The 24,388-nt window shown below is 40.6% G+C and overlaps 1 protein-coding gene across 1 annotated transcript; it reads right to left on the bottom strand.

Moving 5' to 3' along the window:
• Nucleotides 1-9,795: 9,795 nt before the first annotated feature.
• Nucleotides 9,796-21,741, bottom strand: UFM1 (ubiquitin fold modifier 1). The gene is made up of 6 exons (XM_077156877.1): nt 21,680-21,741; nt 21,503-21,559; nt 16,435-16,492; nt 12,913-12,952; nt 11,650-11,682; nt 9,796-10,178 (listed from the first exon to the last, which is right to left on the bottom strand). Exons 1-6 carry the CDS (start codon nt 21,739-21,741, stop codon nt 10,111-10,113), a joined length of 318 nt encoding a protein of 105 aa, XP_077012992.1. The 3' UTR covers nt 9,796-10,110.
• Between the last annotated feature and the right edge of the window lie 2,647 nt (nt 21,742-24,388).

The raw sequence follows: 24,388 nt of genomic DNA on the forward strand, positions 1-24,388 counted from the left end.
TCTAAAGCTGTGAAAATGTCCAAATTAAAGCAAGGATATAGAAATGTCCAATTTAAGGCATCCAGGGAAAGATACCTTGGTTCAAGAAGGCTGATGACATTCAGGGTTTCTCTGTCAACTGGAAAGGCACATGGCGAACATGGCGATGTCTGCTAGCTTTCTCTTCAGGTTTCTTGTTTCACAAAGCTCTCCTGGGGGCATTTTCCTTTATTATTTCCAAAGATCTCTGGCTTTGTGGACTCTCATGGTTCTAGTTGCTCTCTCCCGTTGCTCTCCAAAATGCTTCCTCTTTTGAAGGATTTCAGAAAACTAATCAAGACCCACATGGAATGGGTGGAGTCACATCTCCCTCTAATTCAAGGTTAATACCCACAAGTGGGTGAATTTCATCTCTGTGGAGATAATCTAATCAAGTTTCCAATCTATAGTGCTGAATAAGGATTAAAGGAAATGGCTACCTTTACAAAATGGATTAGGATTAAAATATGGCCTTTCTAGAGCACATAATCCTTTCAAACCAGCATACTTTGTACAGAATATTCTCCATACAGTAGCCAGGATTCTTTAAGCTTCTCCCGCTATTTCCCTGGTAATGGCCTTCCAACAGTTTCCCATTTCCCATTAAATAGAATCTCAGGCTTTAGAAGTCCTTCCTGACCTGGTCTCCAGCTATTTCTCTTATCCTACCCCATCCCCCACCCATCCCCTATACTTAGTTCAGTTGGCCTCCTGGGTGGTTCTCAAAGGACACCTGCCCACCACTGCTGCCAGTGGGCCATGCAAGGTGGCACAGCAAGGCCCAAGCCGCTGGCGGGTGGACTACTGGCTCTTCCATCAGGCAGCTGCAGCTCCTTTCCCTCCCATCTGGAATATGCCCCCCACCCCACCCCCGCCAATTACACAAGGGCACTCCTTGTCACCTTATCACAAATTGTACTCACCAAAATGTGCCACTTTCTCCACCTTTTTTTGTTTTTTAAGTTATAGCACCAGACATATTTATCTGTCCCCTGTCTTTCTCCCCAACTATCCTGTAAGCTCCATAAAGGCAGGGCACTACTTATTCAGCTCCAAGAAGGCAGGGCACCACTTAAAGCCCTTTCTCTGTTGCCTAGAAGATGGCTGGCACATCATGTTCAAGGGCCACTGATTGGGTAGATTTGTGGCTGCCTTCCCACAGGCCTTTCCTTCATGCTCCTGCTCAGGGCATCCCACCTCTGTTAAGTCACCTACCAAAGCCCCACCCTTGGTCAGCCTTTGAATTACCATAGCACTTATTTTTTACATAGCACTTATTCATTTGGCACTTATGAAATATCCTTCAAAATTTATAACGCATTCTATGCCACTAAGAATTTGTGGGCTGAATATTTATATATTTTTGAAGGTTCAAGTTGTGTTTCTTCAGCTAGGCTTTTGAAGTCAGGGTCCATGAATCATGTATTTGTCTATAGCAAGCAACCTATTGCCAAGGTGGAGGGATGCCTGGTAAATATCTGCAAGTGGTGACATGGGAATTACTTTCCGCTGTAATACTGACCTATGTACATGTGAAATTCTATTGCCTGCACCACAGTTGTCAATGCAACTAGAAAGGGGAGTGCTACTCACAGGTTTATTAAAGTCCAGTTGCATTTGACAATACAGGACAAGCCCTTTTCTACTCTGGGGTGCTCTTCAATTCCTAAAGTTGGAAGAGTCCATTTAAATTTGCCTGAAGAGTACAGGAAAGAACAACAAAAGATGATACGTAGGACTGATTGGAATGGCATATACCGTAAGAATCAGAGAAGGCGTTCGAGGTAGGGTTAAAAGGGAGTTCTCAAAATAAAGTGTCAGTGGCTGAGAGATTTCAAACAGTCGAGAGGTTATCCTGGAGGTTATTCTTACATGTTATATAGATATCCCTTTTCAGTTATGGTGTTTTAAGTGGCTAAAGGGAAGTACCTGAAACTACAGAGCTGTGTTCCAACAGCCTTGTTTCTGAAAGATTATGGTGATAATGATATAGCTTCTACAATATGACTGTGTGATTTTGAAAACCTTGTGTCTGATGCTTCCTTTATCTAGAGTATGGACAGATGAGTAAAAAATATGAGTAAAAAATAAATAAACAAATAATAGGGGCCAAAGGTTAAACATGTTGGGTACATGGAAATATTTGTGGTCAGTGAGAGGGAGGAGTAAGGGGTATGGTATGAGATTTTTCTTTTCATTTCTTTTTCTGGAGTGATGCAAATGTTCTAAAAAGTGATCATGGTGATGAATACACAACTATGTGATGATATTGTAAGCCATTGATCGTACACCAAGCATGGAATATTTGTATATTAAGAATGTTTGTGTTGTATGTTGTTTCATCAATTAAATAAATAAAAAACACATACATAAACATTTTTTATTAAAAAAACAAAAAATAATAAAAAAGAAAAAGAAAAAGGAGTTCTCACACCCAAATATGAAAAAGGGGCAAGGGTTACTCCTTCTAAGCCAAACACTGGTTTAGCTAATTGCAAATAATGCTTCAAAATGGAGCAAAGAAAATGCATTTTAGGAAATTGGACAATTCTGATTGACAGCTTCCTGGAGACAGGCTTTCTTGAGTGTGAGTAGGTGTGGAGATAGAGGGGAGGTGAAGGTAGGGAGTAAAATATATGGGATAACAGACTGGAAGTTTGCATTTTTTGCTTTGTGGTTGGTTTATAGCAAGAGGGTGATATTGGAATCAGCTTACTTTAGGAAAGTTCCTGTGAAATCTACTTAAGGTTTGTTGTTTTAAATATATGTTTCAAAAATACAACTTTACTAGGAGACAGGATGATGGATTCATGATCTCAGAGAATGTTTTCCCAAATACAAGGTTCTACAAAATACAGATACTGTTTTCATAGGTACCAGCTTAATTTGAAAATGAAGTAAAAATATTTGCAATATGTTCATCTCTATACCGTGAAGTGCCTAGAATTAAAAATCAGCAGTCTCTGTGGAGGAGAACCCCTCTCATCACTTGTTCTCTACCCCAAGTCGAAACAACAGGATTATCAAAGTCCAAGATTAAGGTGACTATGTATGGGGTTGACAGCAACTCATCAGATCTGTTAGGGTGGTGGCAGGCTTCTGGTGACTTCACTTGCCATGGTTTGAGAAACAAATGTCTTTCTTATGCTCAAATATGACGAGACCACCTCTACAATCCTCATGGCAATTTACCTGTGACTCATTTATTCACTCATATCTTGTTTCATTCCTAAATAATGTGCATACCTACAGATAATAGCTCTAATCCATCCATCCATTTGTCGAAAAAATCAGAGAGGGTAGTAGCCCCATTTAAGATTTGTCAAAATGTTTGTGGCACTGATGACAAAAATCCCATACAGTTTATTTCTAAAACAGCTCATGAGTTGTAAATTGTGCATTTAAGAATTAATTTATTAAATCCACAGTGTTAGTCAGCCAAACAAATATTGACATGATGCATCATCACAATATGCTTTCAATAACAGCTTTTACATTTCTAATGAGTTTTGCCAGAAAATGAGAGATTTATGCCAAGAACTGACTCTCTGTATTTGTCTGCCAACCTTGGCCAACATTTTGCATCCAGTGACAAAATTACCTCAACACTCTCTATATAGCAAAGCAGATAATAGGACCATAAAGATACTTTTCAAATGCTTACAATTCTTTTTGTTCCTATAAATCCATGTATTTGCTAGAAGGGAGTCCAAGCCCAAGCATTTGTGTAGATTACTGAATATTACATATTTCAAGCAAAGTGAGCTCACAGAAATGTTCAACAGAAATTTATAGTTATGAGGTGTCTCCAGATGTGCTCATCTTCACTATGTAAAAATATTTCAATACAATTGTGGGAAAAATGCTGGCAAACCTCACTTAGCAATTCAGGGTGGACTTAATAATCAGGCAGGTGGAGGTTCCAATTCCAGAGGATTTATTGGTCAAACCTAACCCTCTACTTCCCTAACAGTGAAGAAACAGGGAAAGATGGGGTTCCAGGAGACTGTGAAGTGTTTAGCCCGGTCCAGCACATCACAAGGGTTTGATGCACATTTTCACTTCCATCATCTATTCCTGGGTCAATTTTGCTGTTTGGGAAACCCAGGAAAAGAGAACAGATCTTAATCATCTATCATCCTCAGTACTGTGGCAGTTAGATTCAGTTGTCAACTTGGCCAGGTGAAGGCGCCTAGTTCTGTTGCTGTGGACATGAACCAATGGTACGTGAACCTCTTCTGTTGCTGATTACATCTGCAGTTGGCTAGGACGTGTGCCTGCTGCAATGAATGATGTTTGACTTAATTGGTTGGTGCTTAAATGAGAGCTTAACGTAGCACAGCCCAAGCAGCTCAGCATACATCATCTCAGCCCTCGCAGCTCAGCCCAGACCTTCAGAGATAGAAAGGAATCACCCCAGGGAAACTTGTTGGAACCCAGAAGCCTGGAGAGAAAGCCAGCAGTGACTGCCCTGTACCTTCCCACATAAGAAAGAACCTCAGTTGAAAGTTAGCTGCCTTTCCTCTGAAGAACTATATGTTAACTAAATCCCCTTTTATTGAAAGCCAATCCATCTCTGGAGTGTTGCATTCCAGCAGCTAGCAAACTAGAACAGATTTGATACCAGGAGTTTGGTGCTGCTGCAGTTTGCAAATACCAGATAAGATGGAATGGTTTTTTGGATGGCTAAGGGGAAGATTTTGGAGGTACTGTGAAGAGAATGATGGAGAAACTCCTGAAGTGCTTGTAGAGACTGTTGGTGTAGGCGGAACCACTGCCAATCTGGACAAATGGGGGACACAAAAGGGAAAAGTTGGAGTTTGCAGAGTGAGAACCATGGAAGCTTGAGTCTGAAGCCAAGAAAACTCAGCCAGGAGAGTGGACCCACCCATATACACGGAGAGGGTGAGTTTACCCTGAAGGGCGAGGATGAATCTCTCACCTCGTTGCAGTGGAAGAGTTGTGCAGCCTCAGGCCTTAGAAAAGGTACACCACACTCCTTGGGGACTGGGGAGAGCCTGGCTGCCACCACATGGAGGGGTTGAGCATGTGCCCGAGATGGCAGAGCCTAGGTACAGGCCCCGATGTTTGGAGAGGATGAAGCCAAGAAAAAGGCGGTTTCCTCAATGTCCCCCGAGTTTGATTCGGAACAAGGTGGGTCACTGCATAGGCCCTTGGAAAGGGTGGGACTGATGCTTTCTAAAGCTGAAGGATGAATGACTTTCAGACTTTGAAATCCAATGGCATTTGCCCTGAAGGTTTTACATCTGTATTCCTTCCAATTTCTCCCTATGGAAATGAAAACCTGTATCCTGTGAATATCCTCCTTTGCATGTTGGCACCAGATAACTTGTTTTGAGATTCATAGGTCCACAACTATAAGAGAATTTTTTGCACTTTAATATTAAGGTGATGTATATAGTTGCTAAGTTGACAAGGGGCGGACATGTGGTAGTTAGATTCAGTTGTCAACTTGGCCAGGTGAAGGTGCCTAGTTATATTGCTGTGGACATGAGCGGATGGCATGTGAATTTCATCTGTTCCTGATTATATCTGCAGTCGGCTAAGAGGCATGCCTGCTGCAACAAATGATGTTTGATTTAATTGGCTGGTGCTTAAATGGGAGAGCACAACACAGCACAGCCCAAGCAGCTCAGCATACCTTATCTCAGCACTCGCAGGTTGGCCCAGGCCTTTGTAGAAAGAAAGGAATCACCCCAGGGAAAGTTGTTGGAACCCAGAGGCCTGGAGAGAAGGCCAGCAGACACCACCCTGTGCGTTTCCATGTAAGAATGAACCTCAAGTGAAAGTTAGCTGCCTTTCCTCTAAAGAACTATACATTCACCAAATAAATCCTCTTTTATTGAAAGCCAATCCATCTCTGGTGTGTTGCATTCCGGCAGCTAGCAAACCAGAACAAGTACTTTGAATACCCAGCTCATAGCTAAGAATCAATATGTTTGCTTCAACATGAGAATTTTTTTAAAAAAGTGATTAGTCTATTTTTGAGTCAGAACAAATTCCTTTATAAGAAATGGTAAAAATATGGATACATCAGTTAATCAAATATTTTGGCTACAGAAATGTTAGATGCACGAACAGTTCTAATTTTCAAAGTAATCTTTCTTTTATATATTTTTTCAATTGTAAAGTACTAATTGAGTATCTACTATGGGCAAGACAATTTGGAAACCTTGTTGTAGTCATGGTCTCGTGCCTTTATGAAAGCTCTAGTCTAGATCAGAGACAAGACATTTTAATTCTATATTTAATAATTGCTATATTAGACATACATATGAAGGGCGGTGGTTACTAAGAAATCTGAATACCTCACTCTGCTTTGGGAGTGAGGAAAGGCTCAATGGCTTTCGCCTTGGAGCCTAAGTGCTGGGTGTTGGAGGCAGACAGGCAGACTGTGGGGAAGGCTGGTATCAACTACAGGGCTTGAGGCACTTGTGAGCTGCAGCTCAGCAGAGCACAGCCTGAAGTGGAGGTGAAGAGCCCTTGCAACCAAGACCAGTTCATGAAGGGCCTCATGTGTCATGATGAGTCTAGGTTTTTATTCAGTAGGGTTTTGACTTGTGCGAACTACAGGAACTCATGCCAACAAGCTCATAATGGTGACATGTAAAAGAAGAAAAGAGAACGCTGGCCTTTCTGATAGTGGATGAGAAGATGGGGCTTTTAACTGGACCGTGGGTCTGGCTGTGAGACATCTGGAAATAGAAACCATCGGATTTTGACTGCCTTGACACGGTAAGAAAAGCACTGCCACGAGCTCCAGGCATCTGGTTTAGGCAAGCCAGAGAACGCACGTAGCTGATTTTATAAGTTTAGCTTTTCTAGAATGTTTGCTTCAGTCAAGGGTTTAATCAAATAGCCTGGTCTAAACAATGGTTTCCTTCAGCACTAACCTCATGGGCGGCTCAGAGACTCCTATACTGGAGGTACTTACAGGCAGCCGCATGGCGGGAGGAGTGCCACCAAGGGACCATTCTCGCAACTGAGAAACAGTATGAAGACAAACCATACATCAGCGACAGGGCTGAATGTGGGGCCATCCCTGGGGCAGCACCACTCACCCCATTATTTGGTTTTTACTTCCCATCCTAGAATTCCATCATCACAGTCACATTAGTACTGTAAGTAATGTTACCCATGAACATAACACACCCATAGTCACTACTCTGAAACAAGAATTTCAGCCTTATTTTTAAATGTGTAATTCAATTCAGATCTAACACGTTGCAGAGAATGGATACTGAAGAATTGCCTTAGTCTAAGCAGCGCATTCCAAAGTCAAACACGGGCTCAAATTTCAAAGCTCAACTTCAAGGCTGCTTCTTCTATAAAACCAGGATAATTTAGTATTGTTGTGAAGAATGAGAAACTTAAGTATCCATTAAAGTATTTGATAACAGTAATCTCCATAGATTTCTTTTGGCTAAACTACACATGCAAATATTTGTGTGTATGTGTCTGTGTGTGCAGTTTTACAAAGAGCCTGTAGAAAAACTAAGTTAACATAGTATTGTTCCATTAAAGTATATCAATGCTTCTAATACAGAAATAACTCAAGGTTCTAGAGCTTAAAGGAAGCTCACTTTGTTTTCTTTTCCCTCCACTGACTTTTCTTTAAAATGATAATGCAAAAACATGGACTTGAAAAACTTTATAGGAAGATTTTTTACCAGTGAATAGGGGAGGCAGATACCCAGCATCTTTGCATTTAGTCAAGCTACCAGACAATTAAGCACACTGTCTAAGACTCTAGAGCATATCCCAATTACCCTGCTCACTTGTTACCCTACCCAAGGGAAGAAGGTAGCCCTATCATTACCTGCTCAGCGCAAATCACCTGGGCTGTTTTCTATTGAGATTTTATACCCCATTCCAGACAATCAGAATTTTAGAAATAGTTCCCAGAAATCTGTGCTTTTATTTCACCAGGTTTAGGACCGATCAAACTTAACAATTTCTATTTTTTTCATCTATAAAACATACTGGCGTGGAAGTATATAATTCCTATGCACTCCAGCCATTAATAATCTTTGTCCCTATTTTTCTGCAGCATATTTCATACATTGGCTCAGTGAGTGCACTGATTAGGAGCTCAAATAATTCAAGAATAGACAATAGACTTTATGGTATAACAATGTATTTTCATAAGGTATTGTGTACCAATACTACAATTAAACAATACTTCAAAATATTGGGCACAAAATAAGAACTTACAGAACACATTACTATCAAAATGTTTCGTTGTTTAAAAAATGTTAAGAACTTACTATAAATAAAATTTCCAAAACCAAAGAACAAAAAACATATAACTCACTTGTGGCACAGGACACCATAAACTGATGTATGTAACCCAGCAGGCAGGTTTTTGTGCTAGAAACAGCATGGAGAAGGTCTACACTGACCCAAAGCTTCAGTGCGTGGGTGTTCATGCCTCCTCAAGGGAGGCACAACCCTGTAAGGACCCGGGAGCTTTATACAGTTTCCAAACATGTAAACTCTAAATATCAGCAGTATACTTTTCTACCTCAACACAGATATCTTTTCTCTTTGAAAATTTAGAATCCTACTGTTCATCTGCCAAAATTATCAACAACATCTGGCTAATTTTTTATACCAAAGCTACTTGTTAGAGGCCGATTATGTTGCATTTTCTTGTAAATTTTTCCCCATTGAAGCTAGGGCCTTTAACAGGAAGACACACACAGGTAGAAATTCATGACCAGTTCAGCAAATATTTATGGAAAGCCTGCTGTGTTTCCAGCTCTGGACAGAGCCTACAGGCACAGGTCCGCTCTGGGTGCTGACTCCACAAGTCCAGGTGCCTTTTGCTTCTCAAGCACTGGAGCCTTCATTTCTTTCTCTCCTTTTGGGACTTGCTGATACTGATTTCTCAAGACAGTAACAAAAGCTTTCCTTCTGTGTCCTTCTCTGGGTTCCCTTGGGAGGATTCTGAAACCTGTTTGCTGACAAGGCCTATACTTTATATTCTGATCTAATTGCCTTTTGCTCCTTCTGGCAATGCCCTAAGTTTTGCTGTTTCCCTCGACCTCCTCAGCTGTCTGCCCAGTTGGCTCTTTCTGAGGCCTTGACTTCAGCTTTGTGTTGCCCATCACTCAGGACCTGTTGTTGCCTTCCTCCTTATAGCCTGGTCACTGGGCATGCCCAGCTTCCCTCTCCTGGCTTCCTATTCACTCAAGAGACACCTGTCTTAACTCTTCTTTAAATGCTGGGTCTTTAATAAGTGAAAACAAATGAGCATTTCCAATTAGCATTTCCTTAAGCTTTGCTGTGAGCTTCAGATTTCTGCAAATAATACTCTCTTCCTGAATGCTATGTAGAATTATTATCCTCAAAAAGACAATGGCTTCTTTATTCTTATAGGTGGTACTAAAAGAGATTGATTAAAAATGCATAAGTCAGCAAAGGTTCCCACCACTCAGAGAATGGAGTCTGTTAGTTAAAACCACTTGGTGTGGGATATCAATTCATTCACAAGGGGTAGCTAAAAAAAATAGCACTTTGATATCAAATTGAAATTTATGTGTATCCAGGAGTTTGAAATGTAAAAACAAACAAACAAAACTAAAGGATAGCTATTGAACAGTTGTGAATTCTCACTGGCAAGCCTCTGACCCTAATCATAAACTACATTTAATTAGGAATGCACTATTTATGAGCCCTGCAAGTCAGGTGATGGTCAGCAAACAGCCATCAATGAATCATATATTTTTAAAAAAGTTTTAATCCAAAGACAAATAATTACAAATTAGTAAACTTTAATTTTTCAAATGTTTTCAGAAGGAATTGTGAGAAGCATCCTCCAATATAAAGCACAGCCAGACAATCCATTTTCCCCAAATGAACTAGCAGCTGCAGAATGTGGGGTGGGGGCATGTGGCCTGAGCTACAGGCACCCCCCTTCCTGGGACCAGAGGCAATAGTCGGCTTTACTTCACTGAGTACTGCTGTTTTCAGAATATTTCAAACAGGCTGATTTCAATTTTATGAAAAAAAAATAATAACAATACAATATTGATTCTGAAGATCCTCCTGGGATCCGAATGGCATGTGTTAACCCCGCCCAACGCGATCTCTAGGGATAATCCGCAGTTCCGACCCATGCTTCAGAAAAACATTCCCTAAACAAACAAAAAAATAGTTAGATATCTAAAAAGCAAAGTTACCTTAACACTCCAATAATTTCAGCACACAGTAAACCAAGACAGTAAAAGGTAGACTAAGTTCAAAAGTTTAAATATTATCAGAACCTAATTCCCTCTTTTTTTTTTTTTAAATGCGCAGGCACCAGGAAACGAACCCAGGTCTCCGCACGGCAGGCAAGAACTCTGCCACTGAGCCACCAGTGCCCACCCGGAATCTAATTCCTTTTTAAGACTTGCTCCTATTCCTCTCACATCTTTAGATGTGAACCAACAAATGTTAGAAAATGTTAGAAATTTAAAATAAGAATACCAGCCACGAAAATGCAAACAGATACACCCAACAACCCAGCAGGTAATGATGTGAACTCATTTAATCATGAATACTTGCTTTAATACAAAATAAAATACCTCAGGAGAAAAAAATTAAATCTAAATCACCACAAATGAAAATGTTTAGAAACCTGTCCTATTTTGGCTCAATTGCCTGCTGATATTTTCTTCATACTTCATATTGTAAACAGTTCAAATTTTTTTAAAGGCATTAGAATAGGTGAGATGTTAGAGTAAGCAGTAATTCAAATTAATATAAATTACTAAAAACTTCTGGAGTTAAAAAAATATATTTAAATACATCTATGTAATAAAATACCTCAGGATTTTTTAATAAATAAACTTTTTAATTTAACAAAATTATACTTTAAAGTACTAATAACAAGACTTTTATGATTTTAAATACCCTTTTTATTTTCTATACGGCTGAATTTCAATCTCAAGGTCTATGAAGATGATAAAATTTTATTATAACACAGAAGTACTTTAGAATATAATAATTTAAAAATAACTACTGATTAAGATTGAGGTTACATTATGTTAAAGCTTGCTTAATTTCAAAGCATTTTAATTAATTAGATTGTGAGGCAAAACAGGCGCATTTAAGAAATACAAAACCACTTTTTAAAAAGTATAAGACTGCCTTTACTCTGCTTGTTACGGCATCAGTATTTGTATGATGTCAGCAGTTTAAAGGTCGGAGTGTGGACTGGGCTTCAGTCATTAAATGACTACTTCTTTACATGGTAAAAGCTGGGCATCTACTCAGTGCTTACTATAATAATGCAGTATTTTAAGCACTTTACATGCATTACCTCACAACCAACTTATGAGGGAGGTTAAAATTACTCCTAAAATAGCACATTCTTACTTTCAGACTTCTTCCTATATGTATTAGTTAGTACCTTTAATTCTATGGCTTACAGCCCAAAGCATAAATGACATATGCAATGAAACAAATTACCTCAGACACATATAAAGACTGCAACAGAATCCCCCCAAGTTAGCTATAATCCTATTAAAATCTTATCAAGTATAATCAGAATGAATTAAATATTCACAATTAACATATAGAACTCCCACCCACATTCCACTGAGTTTTCAAGGAAACACTCACCAGCAGTCTGTGCGGGGTTTATTCCTATTCCATCTAGAAGATAAGGTGTAACATTATCTAAGTTGCCTCTGAAGCTATGCTGCTTTAACATTAATATTAAGAAAGGATTTGCCAGAACATGCTGTTGCATGTGCAGGCACCAGCCTAGCAATTTAAACAGAAGGCCAGGAGTGGCACTCACCCAGCTAAGCTCTATCGGCTAGTCACTTTCCGTTGCATTTACACAATTTGCTGAACAAGAAAAGAATATATGCTGATGCAATGATCCAGACTACGTGCCAGAGAAAAATTTTTATTCTGTTGTTCAAATACAGTGAAAATAATGCTTGTTATTTCTGCCAAAAATCTACAAGTACTTTGAGCATGTCACACACTGTTTCTATATAGCTGTGAGGCATAGAAGTCTAAGGCCAGTGAGCCCACAAAGTCATTTATTTCTGTCCCACTGACATTCACAAAGTTTACAGAGTGCTTTCTGAAGAGGTATTCATTTCTACACCTACAACTTTTCAGAAAGTCAGCCAGCCTTCTTCTGAACAGAGAAGTTCCCCAAGGTGACAGCACAACTTGTTTTTGCTAAGAATTCTGCCACATCTAAGCTCCACGAGGCTCCTGCAGGAGACCATCTTCTCAGCTGATGACCCTCCCTGCACACACGCCAATGGCCAGTACCCAGTACCCAGACGTGGCTGTACACTGAAGGACAGCAGGGTCTTCCCTGGTGCCTCTGCCCCCAATCCTACCATTTCATGATTTCCTCCTCGGGCTGCTTCCACCATACTCAACTGCCATCTACGATATTCAGATTCTAAGTTATAAGCCTAACGGAATAAAATACTCACTATTACGTGCCTATAAGAAAACGTTTTCAATCAGGAAAACTAGCAAATTATAGCAAAATTATACTCTTGCTTAACTTCCACATCCTAAGGCATTTACCTTTTTTTACTTTATTAAAAAAAAGAAAACCTGTTAAATACAGAAAAAGTTACTTTCAGTAATAATCTGGTATAATAACACAAGATATTAAATATTACCAAAAGAATAAAGAAATTGGAAAGAACGAAATACAGACAGTAACTCTGACTTAGTGTTTACAATAAAGCATATCATTTATGATGATATAAATCTAGGGCTTTATGTAACTGAATTTTAATTAATTCGGTTTCTTTTAAACAATTTCTACAGCTCTGAGATAATATTAAAATGAATACTTACCTCTGAGCCATGGACCCCCCAAAATAAAAAAAAAAGAACACTTACCATTGGTAATAATTGCACTTGTTGCTGCAGGAACTTTAAACTAAGAGAAAAAGAAAACACACACACATAAACATTATACACACACACACCTATATATAATATATATGTATACACACACAAACAGAATAACTATGAAAGATGGTTATTTTCATAACTATAAAAGATGGGTGCATATAATTATTCTATAATTCTAAACTGTGATCTATCTTTTAGGGTAACTGATTCCATCAAATAAAGCACTGTGATTTGTATTATGCTAAAAGAACAACTCTGTACTCTAAATTTCATTGTCTCTAACATGCTGTTGGCTCCTTATTTTACACACCACCAAACATAAAATGATGCTAGTTAATCTACAACCCAAGGAATGTTTACTGTTTCAAAATCAGACATGTCACTTTTATCATGTTTCACTCTCTTGCATAAGCACACAAAAAAGGCACAATAAATTGATTAGAATATTTCTGAATTTTCTTGAGAGAAATGGCAAGTTTCAAACAGAAGCTCTCCTGTCAAGATTCCCAGGTGACAGCTAAGGCTCATGGCCCTCCTCAAATACTCTTTCAATGATCTGCTGACTTAAGCTACAGGGAACAGACAGCAAACGGTTTGAGGAGGTCAACAATGGCGATGAGAGGACACCTGCCACGCGGCTGGGACGGTGAAGGTGTGCACACCCCACCTCACAGGTGCGGGAGGATGAGAGGACACCTGCCACGCGGCCGGGACGGTGCAGGTGTGCACACCCTACCTCACAGGTGCGGGAGGACGAGAGGACACCTGCCACGCGGCCGGGAAGGTGCAGGTGTGCACACCCCACCCCGCAGGTGCGGGAGGACGAGAGGACACCTGCCACGCGGCCGGGATGGTGCAGGTGCGCACAACCCACCCCGCAGGTGCGGGAGGATGAGAGGACACCTGCCAAGCAGCCGGGACGGTGCAAGTGCGCACAACCCACCTGCCACGTGGCCGGGACGGTGAAGGTGCGCACACCCCACCTCGCAGGTGCGGGAGGACGAGAGGACACCTGCCACGCGGCCAGGACGGTGAAGATGCGCACACCCCACCTTGCAGGTGCGGGAGGATGAGAGGTAGCATGCAACTCGCTGAATTCCCTTCATGCTCTAGAGGTCAGCAGCTGCTGAAGGGTGGTCATTTATTACTAGATAATTTACTGTCCAGCAAATATACTAAGCACCTCTGAGTTACAGGCAGGTTTTGCAGCTATCATAGATGAGTTTTGTGGTCAAATAAGTTTGGAAAACACTAAGTTAAAACTAATGGTCTCTTCATGTTGCTAGTATAGTTTATAATAAATGAAGCATTCCCCACACTTTTTGGCTGCTGAATCCATTTTTTTCTCCCACAGAATTTCTTTCTTTTGGGAGTTTAGCGGTTTGGAGTACCACTAGATTAGGAAACACTGCTCTTGGCTTTTAAAATGGTGACAGCCGAGAAAAACAACTAAATGATTATTTTAAATTATGAAAGAAACATCAAGTTTCAAATTAAGAATTTACAAGACCTAATAAACAAATAATTTTACTCTCAATATGGTACATTCTTAATTTAATATCCTTTAAAGATTTAAATATTCTAAATAGTAAAGCTCCTGTAATATCAACACGTTCTTTAATTTCACAATAGTTTAAATATTTTTATAGTTATATAACTTAGTAAAATTTTGACCAAATACCCAAATTTAAGACATTTCAGATTTTCTGAGTGAGTCTTGCTCTTAAATCATGTCCATTTTAAGATAAGCTATACATTTACTTAATCATATCCATGCAGCAGCTATGTATTTTGTGAACATTTAAAAAAACAAAAACAACTGCTGACGATTCTCTTTTCCAGAATGTGGAGGCAACGGACACGCTGAAATTTGGGGAAGAATCTCTACTGATGTAAAATACAGTGACTACTACTTTTGTCCTACACTAGTAACAAATTTTCTCCTGGATTTAAGTACATTTTATGCTTCTCAATGTTTATTTTCTTCTTCGGATCCCCTAAGTCTAAATTTAGCTTGTTAAGAGGCTCTTCTCAGGCTTTGACAACTTATTACTAAGTTGACTCCCAGCAAGGAGTTAGGATATTTTATAATTGTGAGAATTTTACTAGAGATTTAAATTTACAAACTGTCGGCTATTGGTTTCTCAAGTCAACTTTGTTCTTATTGTTGCCTGAAAATTTTACCTGATCTAGATGTGTAACACCCACGACTAATAATTAAAAGTGATACTGAAGCTTTAGTCAATATATGTGGTTGTGGGATGCTTGTTAGTTTATTTTCTGTTAGTATCTTCATACTAGAAGACCAAGATTACAAAGCCTTCACCTTAAAAGGACATTTGCTAAAGTAACTATAGAATATGTAACAACAATAATAATTATTATAGCTTGTAAATATACACTTCCTAAATCTGGAATACATGAAAGTGATATTCCCCAGGCCAGGCAATATTTCTTGCAAGTGATCTGTGCAGCAAAAAATAAAGACAATACTATAGTCAGATTTGTTTCCCATTTCTTTTTACCTATGTTTTTGCATAAAGAACAGATTAAAATTTACTATAAAGCACATTCTTACTTTTCAGTTTGCTTCTGAATGAGTCACAAGGGGCAGTGAGCAATGCGGACTTCTCACTAATTCCTCAAGTACAGGGCAGATGAGGGGCTAAGTGGGATTCTTAGTTATTAAGATTATTTTTCTGAAATTATAAAATTTTCTGAAGATTCTAAACCAAAAAATTGGATTTGGGTCACTGTATTCACGCAGCATTTTTAACTCCATAAAATCTGAGTAAATGCTATTATATTTTTACTCAAAATCAGATAGAAAGGACAGACAATTACAATTGCCATTTTACAGATTAAGAAATTCAGGAAGACAGAAAACTGGGAGACTTGTCTTATATCACAAAGCTAATTAATGACACAATTAAAACAGGATCCTACATCTTCTCAGTCAACTTGCAGTGTTCTTTCTACCAGAACAAGTTACTCATTCAAGTGATGAAAAAGAAAAGAAGAGAAACTTTTATTTCTTAAAAATAGAAAACCCAAATATCTTTTTAAAAACTGGACACTTTTAAAAACAACACATTTTATCACATTAAGAGTCTATATGCACCTTATGGAAAGTTTGGAACAGATAATACAGCTTAAAACAATACTTGTAATTCCAGAACTAAAGCAAGTAAAATATGAGAAATCAGAACACGTGATATCATGTTGCTGCATTTTCTTAAATTTACATGATTTACATGTCATCGGTACCTTTCCATTTCAATAAAAATTATCCTTGTAACTTTCAATGGTTCCATTAAATGTGTTCATTTGTTTAACTCATTCTCTTACATAAATAAGTAAGTCTTGACATACATTCTTTCTATGAGTCCATATGGAAGTATGTGTCGGGGTGGGTGGGGGGGTAGGTGTCAAAGTTCATGCACAGTTTAAAGAGTTTTGGTAAATTTTGTCAAATCAAAAATTGACTGTTCTGGTTTCCATACTTACTTCTTCTGCTGCAAACTTTAAGACTGCGGTGAAAGGGGTGCTTTCAGGAACACTGAGTCTGCAAGAAGAATGAAAAGAACCAAAACTTTTCATTTTTAAAAAAAGTCCTTTGTTCTTTATTTCAGCTATTGTAGCAAACCTGACAGGCTGTCTTTTCAGTTTGAAGGTTGGATATTTGATCACACACATTCATTCACACTAACAAGTAAAAAACCATTAGCTGTTATAGCTGAGACACTGCCCATAGCTCTACCTAACAACTACCAATGCATACCTACTTTCAGTACTTGTATGTAAGCATGTCAACCACATGGCCTATTGCTTGTTTCCAGAGATGGATTCACAAATCTCAAATCCATTCTTAGTTCTCAGTCTATGTCACTACCTCTAGTCAAAAGTCCTTTTCACTGGATGCAGAAATGCTGTGATTTTCCTATTACGTGGAGACTACTTGGGCAGCGTCACAGAACCACGTGACGGACTGAATCACGACCCTCCCGAGAAACGCCTAAGCCCAATGCCAGTCTGTGGGTGTGGACTCATCTGTGCATAGGCTCTCTGAAGACCCTGTTAAGATGAGGCCAGATGGAAGCTGGTGGGCCTGAATCCAGGATGGTCAGAGGCACAGGTGAAGTTCAGGGTCACCAACAGCCACCCCCAGAACACTGCAGACTCATAGAAAGCACGGCCTGCAGACACCATGGTTTTGGACTTCCAGCCTCCAAAACCGTGAGAAAGGACGCTCCTGTTATTTCACCCACAGGTCAGTGGTTTTACCATGGCATCCCCGGGACAGATCACAAACTTTCACAAATGCTCCTGTACCTTCCTAAAAGTCCCGTCTCAGGCTGTAGGCCTAGTCAACAAAAAGGAATATGCTTATGTGGCAAAGTGCCAACAGCGAGGTGATTTCCTCCTTTCAAATCATTTGAAAAGGGCTAGATTTAAACTGAAACAACATCATGGAGAGGGATGTGTGATTTGCAACTGATTTGTACAACGGCAGACATTAAAAATCACTGTTAAACTCAGCATTTATTCAAGCGATTCAATCCTAGGGTCAATCTGTATGAATTTTCCAATTTAAAAACTAAAAAAAGAAATTGATAGTATACCCTAAGAAAACATTTAATGGCACAGTAAGAAGTAAAATTAAACAATAAGATTTTTAATAACTACAATGACTAAAAAAAGAAAACATTCTCTTTCACAGCAGGAGAGACTGGCAAGCTAACATTTCTCTTAGTAGCTTCTCTATTTGTCAAAACCCATATTCTACTTCAAAGTTTCAATAGCAATTATCGTTATGCAATGTTTGCACGCATATAACCAGGTTCCTCAATTTGTTTGCAGATCTCTAAATATAAGCATCATAAGACCTACCACAGCAACTGAATCTACTATCAGTAAGAGAAGGATGGATAGATTAACTGGCGGCCCCTCCTCTATTATACCCATCAAAAAAATTAGTAAACAACGGCATCAACTGCTTTTTTCCCCTTTTTCTTCTTTACAGGAAGACTTAAAACACAAAATTCTAAATGTACAGCCATTTATTTTTAAAAAATATCTAATAAACTAGTAATATGAGAACTTGAAGTAGGGAATAGTATTTTACAAGTATGTCCACAACATGTGAATTGTTTAGGACTTAAGATTTATTTTCCTAAAACTCTGTACCCAAAAGAACTTCTAAAACCTTGGGGTTTCAACTTTCTTTACAATTGGAGACTTGTTAATGTCCTGACGTTATGTAACTGATGTCATACTGATATTCATTAAATGCAATTTCTGCCTTTTATTAGTTGTGAGAAAGTCCACAGAAATGTCAGAAATGATACAATGAAACTTACATTTTCTTAATGTTCTAAGTGGCTGAAAATTATAAAAGGGCTGAGAGTTGTGATTCCATAAACCTTATTTAGATTTAATGCTGTGTGTTTGCAAGTTAATATTTTGTAAAACAGGCACTCAAGTTCTATGAAAAAATGGGAATTATCCTGTACATTAAAATTAATTTTTAAAGTAAAGTGCTGGCAATCATTTGTTCTTTTAATAAGTATTTCATATAAACATAACTACAACACAACTTGACAAGTGTTGTTTTAAAGAATAAGAACAAAGTGCTATAAGGCTCTGGAAAAGGAGGCAGAAATCTTCAGGGGTGAAATTCTGAAGATTAAAGGACGTTGTTCATCAAGGAACGGTCACAAGACTCAGTCCAAGCACAGAAAAGAGCATGTGTAAAGGCAAGGTAGGTCTAAAGGGCTGGTAGGTTTTGGAATGGTGGACCTGAGGATTTGCCTAAGTCCTGGTGGCAGGAAGAGGTAGACAAGAAAAGGTGGAATACTGAAGAGATAGGTTGGAATCAGACTGAAAGAGCCAAAGGTATTTTTAGTTCACTCTGCATATTTAAAAGAGTGCTTAATTTCAACATTTTTGTAATGCAGTGCCAATAAAAATAGTGACTGACTACCAAGCAACAAATTAAAAAAAATCGAGAATTAGCTGAAACATTCCTCTTTCTCCAATTCAACTATACTAACGCATCTGTTTACCCGCTTGACAAATGAAATGACCTTAAAGAGGTTTTTCTGCACATCTTCGAACTGCTTTTACTAATATCCAAGTTACCACTGACTTTTAAAAGGAAACACAGCATTAACTACCCTTCATACACAAGTGCGTACGCTGCATTTTACATGCACATACCTGTAGATTATATATATACACAAGACACACCCTATGCAATGTCTGGGCCTCCCAACCCCCACATGAGAAATGAACTGGAACAACATCCCAGGCCATCTACAGATATTGATGCTGTCTCACTCCACCCACTGCCTTCTTTCCCTCTTTGTCTCTTCCTGGGCCACGTTTAGATATCGATGAGATAATCCAGTACAGAAGGAGAAATCAATGAGAAGATTAATACAGATGGGATGTAGAGCCCAAGTAGAACAACTGGGTTTCACAGGGGTAAAATCATGTGTATTAGTTTGCTAAATTCTGCCAGGATGCAATGTCAGAAATGGAACGGCTTTTAAAAAGAGAATTTATTAAGTTACAAGTTTATAATTCTAAGGACATAAAAATGTCCAAACTAAGGCATCTAGAGAAGGCCAATGCTTTTACTAATACCCAAGTTACCACTGACTTCTAAAAGGAAACACGGCATTAACTACCCTTCATACACAAGTGCATGTGCTGTATTTTACATGCACATACCCACAGATTATACATATACATACAATACACACCCCATGCAATGGGGCCAAGAAGGGCAATGTTTGTCACCTGGGAAGCCACGTAGTTGGTGTCTGCTGGTCCTTGCTCCCAGTTTCATTGCTTCCAGCTTTTGATATCAGTGGTTTCCGCTTAAGCATTTGTGGGCTTTCACTCAGCTCCTCTGGGTCACAACTCTGGGTTCTGGCTAGCTTAGCATCTCATGGGAAGGCACATGACAACTCTGCTGGGCTCTATATCTCCAAATGTCCGTCTCTAGGTGTCTGCTCCCTGCCAGCATCTAAGCATCTCCAAATGTCTGCATTTCCGTTGGTTCTGAAGCAACAGTTCTCTAAGATCTAAGCTTCCTCCAAAATATTCCCCTTTAAACGACTCTAGTAAACTAATCAAGAGCCACCTAGAAAAGGTGGAGCTACATCTCCATGGAAATAACCCAATCAAAAGTTTCCATCCTGGGCTGTGCAAAGATGGCTCAGTGGCAGAGTTCTTGTCTGCCATGCTGGAGACCTGGGTTCAATTCCTGTGTCTGCCCAAGTGAAAAAAAGTTTCCACCCTAAGCAATGGTCTGCCCCCACATGATTGTAAAGAAAACATGGCTTTCCTAGAGAACATAACAAACTGAAACCAGCACATCATGTTTTCCATTGTCACAGGATAGGACACAGAGATTATGGGTTTGTAGATGGAGTGGTTAGGTCTATAGATGTGCCTATGAGAAAGAAGATGGGAGAATTTTCCTACGGTGGCTTTAGAGTTAGTGGGAAAGGGGTTTTGGGTCATATGAACAAAAATTTTTTAAAAAAAAAAGGCTTTAGAGAATAAGGAAAAAATGCAGCACAGCACTGCCTACGTTCATGAACTTTACATATAACCATCAGCCTGACTGTGCAATTTTCCACAGGAGCATTTAACTAGGTACAGAGAACAAGTGGCTGGATTCAGGGTCAGTGTTTCACCTAGCAAATTATGTTGCAGAGAGGGAGAAGGGTGCCAGAGTGGAGGGTGTTTCCAAGAGAGAGACTTAAACATAAGGACCAGTACTTTAACCTGGACAGGAAAAAAGGGTGGGGTAAGGGATGGGAGGGAACTGGTGAAAGATTAAATGCAGAGCCATCAATGGAATGGAAGAAACACTTCTTCAGGGGAAACAGTAAGCCAGCTGCAAGGGAAGAATATGGTTATCCGTCTTAGAGTGACTGAAAATGACATTTTAGAGCTGGAGCTGAGAGGACGCAGGGTTCAAACTGAGACAGGTAACAGCTGTTATCTATTCACTATGAGGCCTCGGTATCAATGCATTATTTATGCCTAAAATCCTACGCAGGTCCTGATCTCTGTCGTATTTCATGCAACTTCCAACTGCAATAACCTCACGAGTGTTCAAACCGATTTTTGAGTCACTAACATAAGAAGCAGGAGCCTGGCCTGGCACTTCTTCCCTGACGCCCTCTAACAGCTGGTCCAAGTGGTGAGAGGCCTTCCCAGTCACTGGTGGATGGGGCACTACTGCATTAAGGACGCCGGCCAACAACTAGAGCGCAGTTCACACGCCCACCCATCCACCACCCACAAAATGAATTCCGAGGGGAGTCCCGGTCGGCAAAACCCGTCGTTCAAGCCCCAACCCGCATCTCGTGCCGGGATGAGCAGACACTCAGGGAGGAGGCTCCGGAGCCCTCTTCTCCATCTCCCGCGAGGCAGGTTCCCGAAAGGGCGTAGGATGGGGAGAGGGTGGTGGGACATTGGGCCAGACCCCACCAGGCCCTGTCCAACCCCGGCCCCACCCCGAAACCTGCCGGCCCGCCTCCGCCGAGCCACTCACACTTTGTAGGGCAGCCGCGGGTCCGACGTCAGTGTGATCTTGAAAGAAACTTTCGACCTGAGAAGGAAAGCGGGAGACGGTTAGGGGACAGGCCGGGTCCTGGGTCGGGGCTGGGGCCGCGGGCCGGCGGGAGCACTCACATTGTGGAGCAAGGCGAGCAGAGTCACAAGCCAGCACCTCCAGCGTCCGCGCCCCCCTCGCGTCCACGTCTCCCTCGGTCTCCGGGGGACCTCCGGCATTGTTGCTGTCCAAGGCACTGCCTGAAAATGGGCTTCAGTTCTTACTTTGGGTGGCGTCTTCACGTTATGACTAGCCACTGATTTTACACGTCTTCCCCTGAGACGAAAACGCGGAGCGTATATAAAACATATTCTTCTAAGTGCAGTTATTTCCTGCAGTAACTTTAAGTCAGGCAGTAAACGAGCGGGCCCTGGGCCTGTGCAGGAAGATTGGGGCGGAAGTCAGCATGCAGGGTAAGCGGGCGGAAGTCGTCTTGCTGGGCGGCGGACGGAAGTCGGCGTGCCTGCGTGGGCGGGCGGAAGCGTGCGGCGCGGTGGGGGCGAGCCCGTGGGTGGGGCTGTGGGAGGGCGCTGGGTGGTTGCTAAGGCAACCCGCTGGCCGGAAGCTGATGCGGGGTGGGCTAGAGCGGGTGGGAGCCGGCTGAAGTGTCCTCCACAATCTGCCCAGGGAGCCAACCTTGTTCTCACCTCTGCATCCCTCATGGTTTTTACCCTTCACAGCTCACTCTCCGGTACCGACTTGTAACTGTCTAATTTTTAACAGTTGTTGGTTGCCAAGGCCGAGCGCTCGAGGTCGAGGCGGGTGCTGGCTGGGCGAGAGAGGCAGGCCTTGCCCGCTGGCCTCGAGGTTCCCGAGACTGCGCTCGGGGCACCACTTTGACCATATGCCCCGAGGTGCGGGGCTCTAAGGTAAACGCTAGGGTCTTGAGACGGGGAGCGTCTGTCCGGGCTCCAGCAGTCAGGCTCTAGTGAGGTGAGGGAAGGAGGCTGCGTGGCCTCCACGTTTCAGTCCGAATCTGGGCATCTTCCTTAGGGAAATCAGTTCCTCCCCTCACCTCCCCAAGAGGTCAGACGGGTGGGCAGTAGCTTCCCTGAAGAATCCCCTGTAGATCCCCCGGGAGCGCGGGTGATCCCTCCGAAAGTGTTGGGTCCCCTTTAGCGTGGAATGGGGGACTCCCAGTGCGGCCTGAAGACGGTGCTTCTTTGCCCCTTTGGCCAGGTTTGTAGCAGACTGAGCTTCCAAGGTGAGGTGTCCCCGTGGGGAGGGTGCTGATTCGGGTAGGGCTGCCCTCTCCTTGTAGTTGTTGTCTCCATTTTTTAACAGTTTTTCCGCTGTGTGTACAGACACATGGAGGCAAATATTGGTTCATAGCTTTAGGGGCCAACAGTATGGCTGTCATAACTAAAAGTATGGAATGAGTGGATGGGATTAAGATTTTTTAGATTAATAATGAGAAAACTAGTGATTGCACCTGTGATGTCATAGCAATGGGCAGATTAGGCCATACACTTACTGTTCTATATTTTTAATACATATTGTATATTTTTAAGAAACATTTGTGTCCTGCTATTTATAAGTTTGGTTTCTGAACATTTATAAAAACATGCCGCAAAATCCTAAAGAGAAAAATGTGTTATGATCAAAGAGTTTTTATTTTATGAATAAAAATAAGTGCAGACAAGCTTCAACTCCAGGCAGTGTGACTTCAGGACCATATTCTCCTGGCTCTTTAGAAAATATATTAAAAGCCATATCAGGATAAAAATGGAAAAATGTATTATAATCTCAAAAGAGGTTGAAAAGTAGCTATCTTAAATGTTTTCTTTTTCCTGGAAACAAGAAAGTAATTTATAGAATTCTGGATTCATTTATATTCAACGGTTTAATTTTTTAAAACTCTGGTAAGGATTTTGCAGTTGGCAAACTTATAGCAAAAGAAGGACCTTTTACTGAAAAGTTTAAGTGCTGAAGTATAGATAATGACTATAATCAGAAGCAAATTCAAGATTTTAGTTGGTAATTGGCAAATGTAATATTTTAAGACAACAAACAGCATAAATGGCCTCAAGTTTGGAAGAAATCCAATTAGTATCATGTAGAGGCAGAACCAACTGCAGAAGTGCACAGTGTGACCACATCAGAACGTTCCAATGTTCCATTTGCAAGGCACATAAATTTCCCGTCATTATAAAGGAATTCGCTGCAATTAAATTTACATAAGAACTAAAAAGATTTGTTTACGTAGTCATACAAATTCATCTTACTGGTTATTGTTATAGCCAGCTTTTAAAAACAAAATGCAAACACTGGCATACAAATATGCCAAAATAAATGTCTTCCTAACTTTTCACTCTAACATGATTATGTTTATGGTTACGACTAAAACCACCTGACAGTCAAATTATTCTGGAAGGGTTACGCTGAATAAATCTTAGGCTCTGCTAGTCCAAACCCTACATATTAGTTAAAGGAAATTGTAGGGGCAGGCAACGGTGGCTCAGTGGCAGAATTCTTGCCTGCCATGCTGGAGACCCAGGTCCGATTCCTGGAGCCTGCCCATGCCAAAAAAAGGGGGGGGGGGGGGGGAAATTGTAGCCTGATCAGTTAATAATAAGCAGATATTTTTATAGTTGTTTAACTTGATTTTTTAAAATTACCTTTCTCTTCCATAATCCTCAAATGTGTATAAAGGATAGAGCGTTTGCTTGGTTTCATGTTAAGCGTTTTATAGAAATGAAATCACGAAGTAGAGACCGTGGACCTTGATTGTCTTTGGCTGTGGGTTATGACCGTGTCTGCAGAGGAGAGACCCTCAGGTACATAGCAGTCCTTGGGAACAGAGGAGTGTCCTGTGGCTGCTCAAGG

Source organism: Tamandua tetradactyla, chromosome 4 (genome assembly GCF_023851605.1).
Source record: "Tamandua tetradactyla isolate mTamTet1 chromosome 4, mTamTet1.pri, whole genome shotgun sequence".
Lineage (NCBI taxonomy): Eukaryota > Metazoa > Chordata > Mammalia > Pilosa > Myrmecophagidae > Tamandua > Tamandua tetradactyla.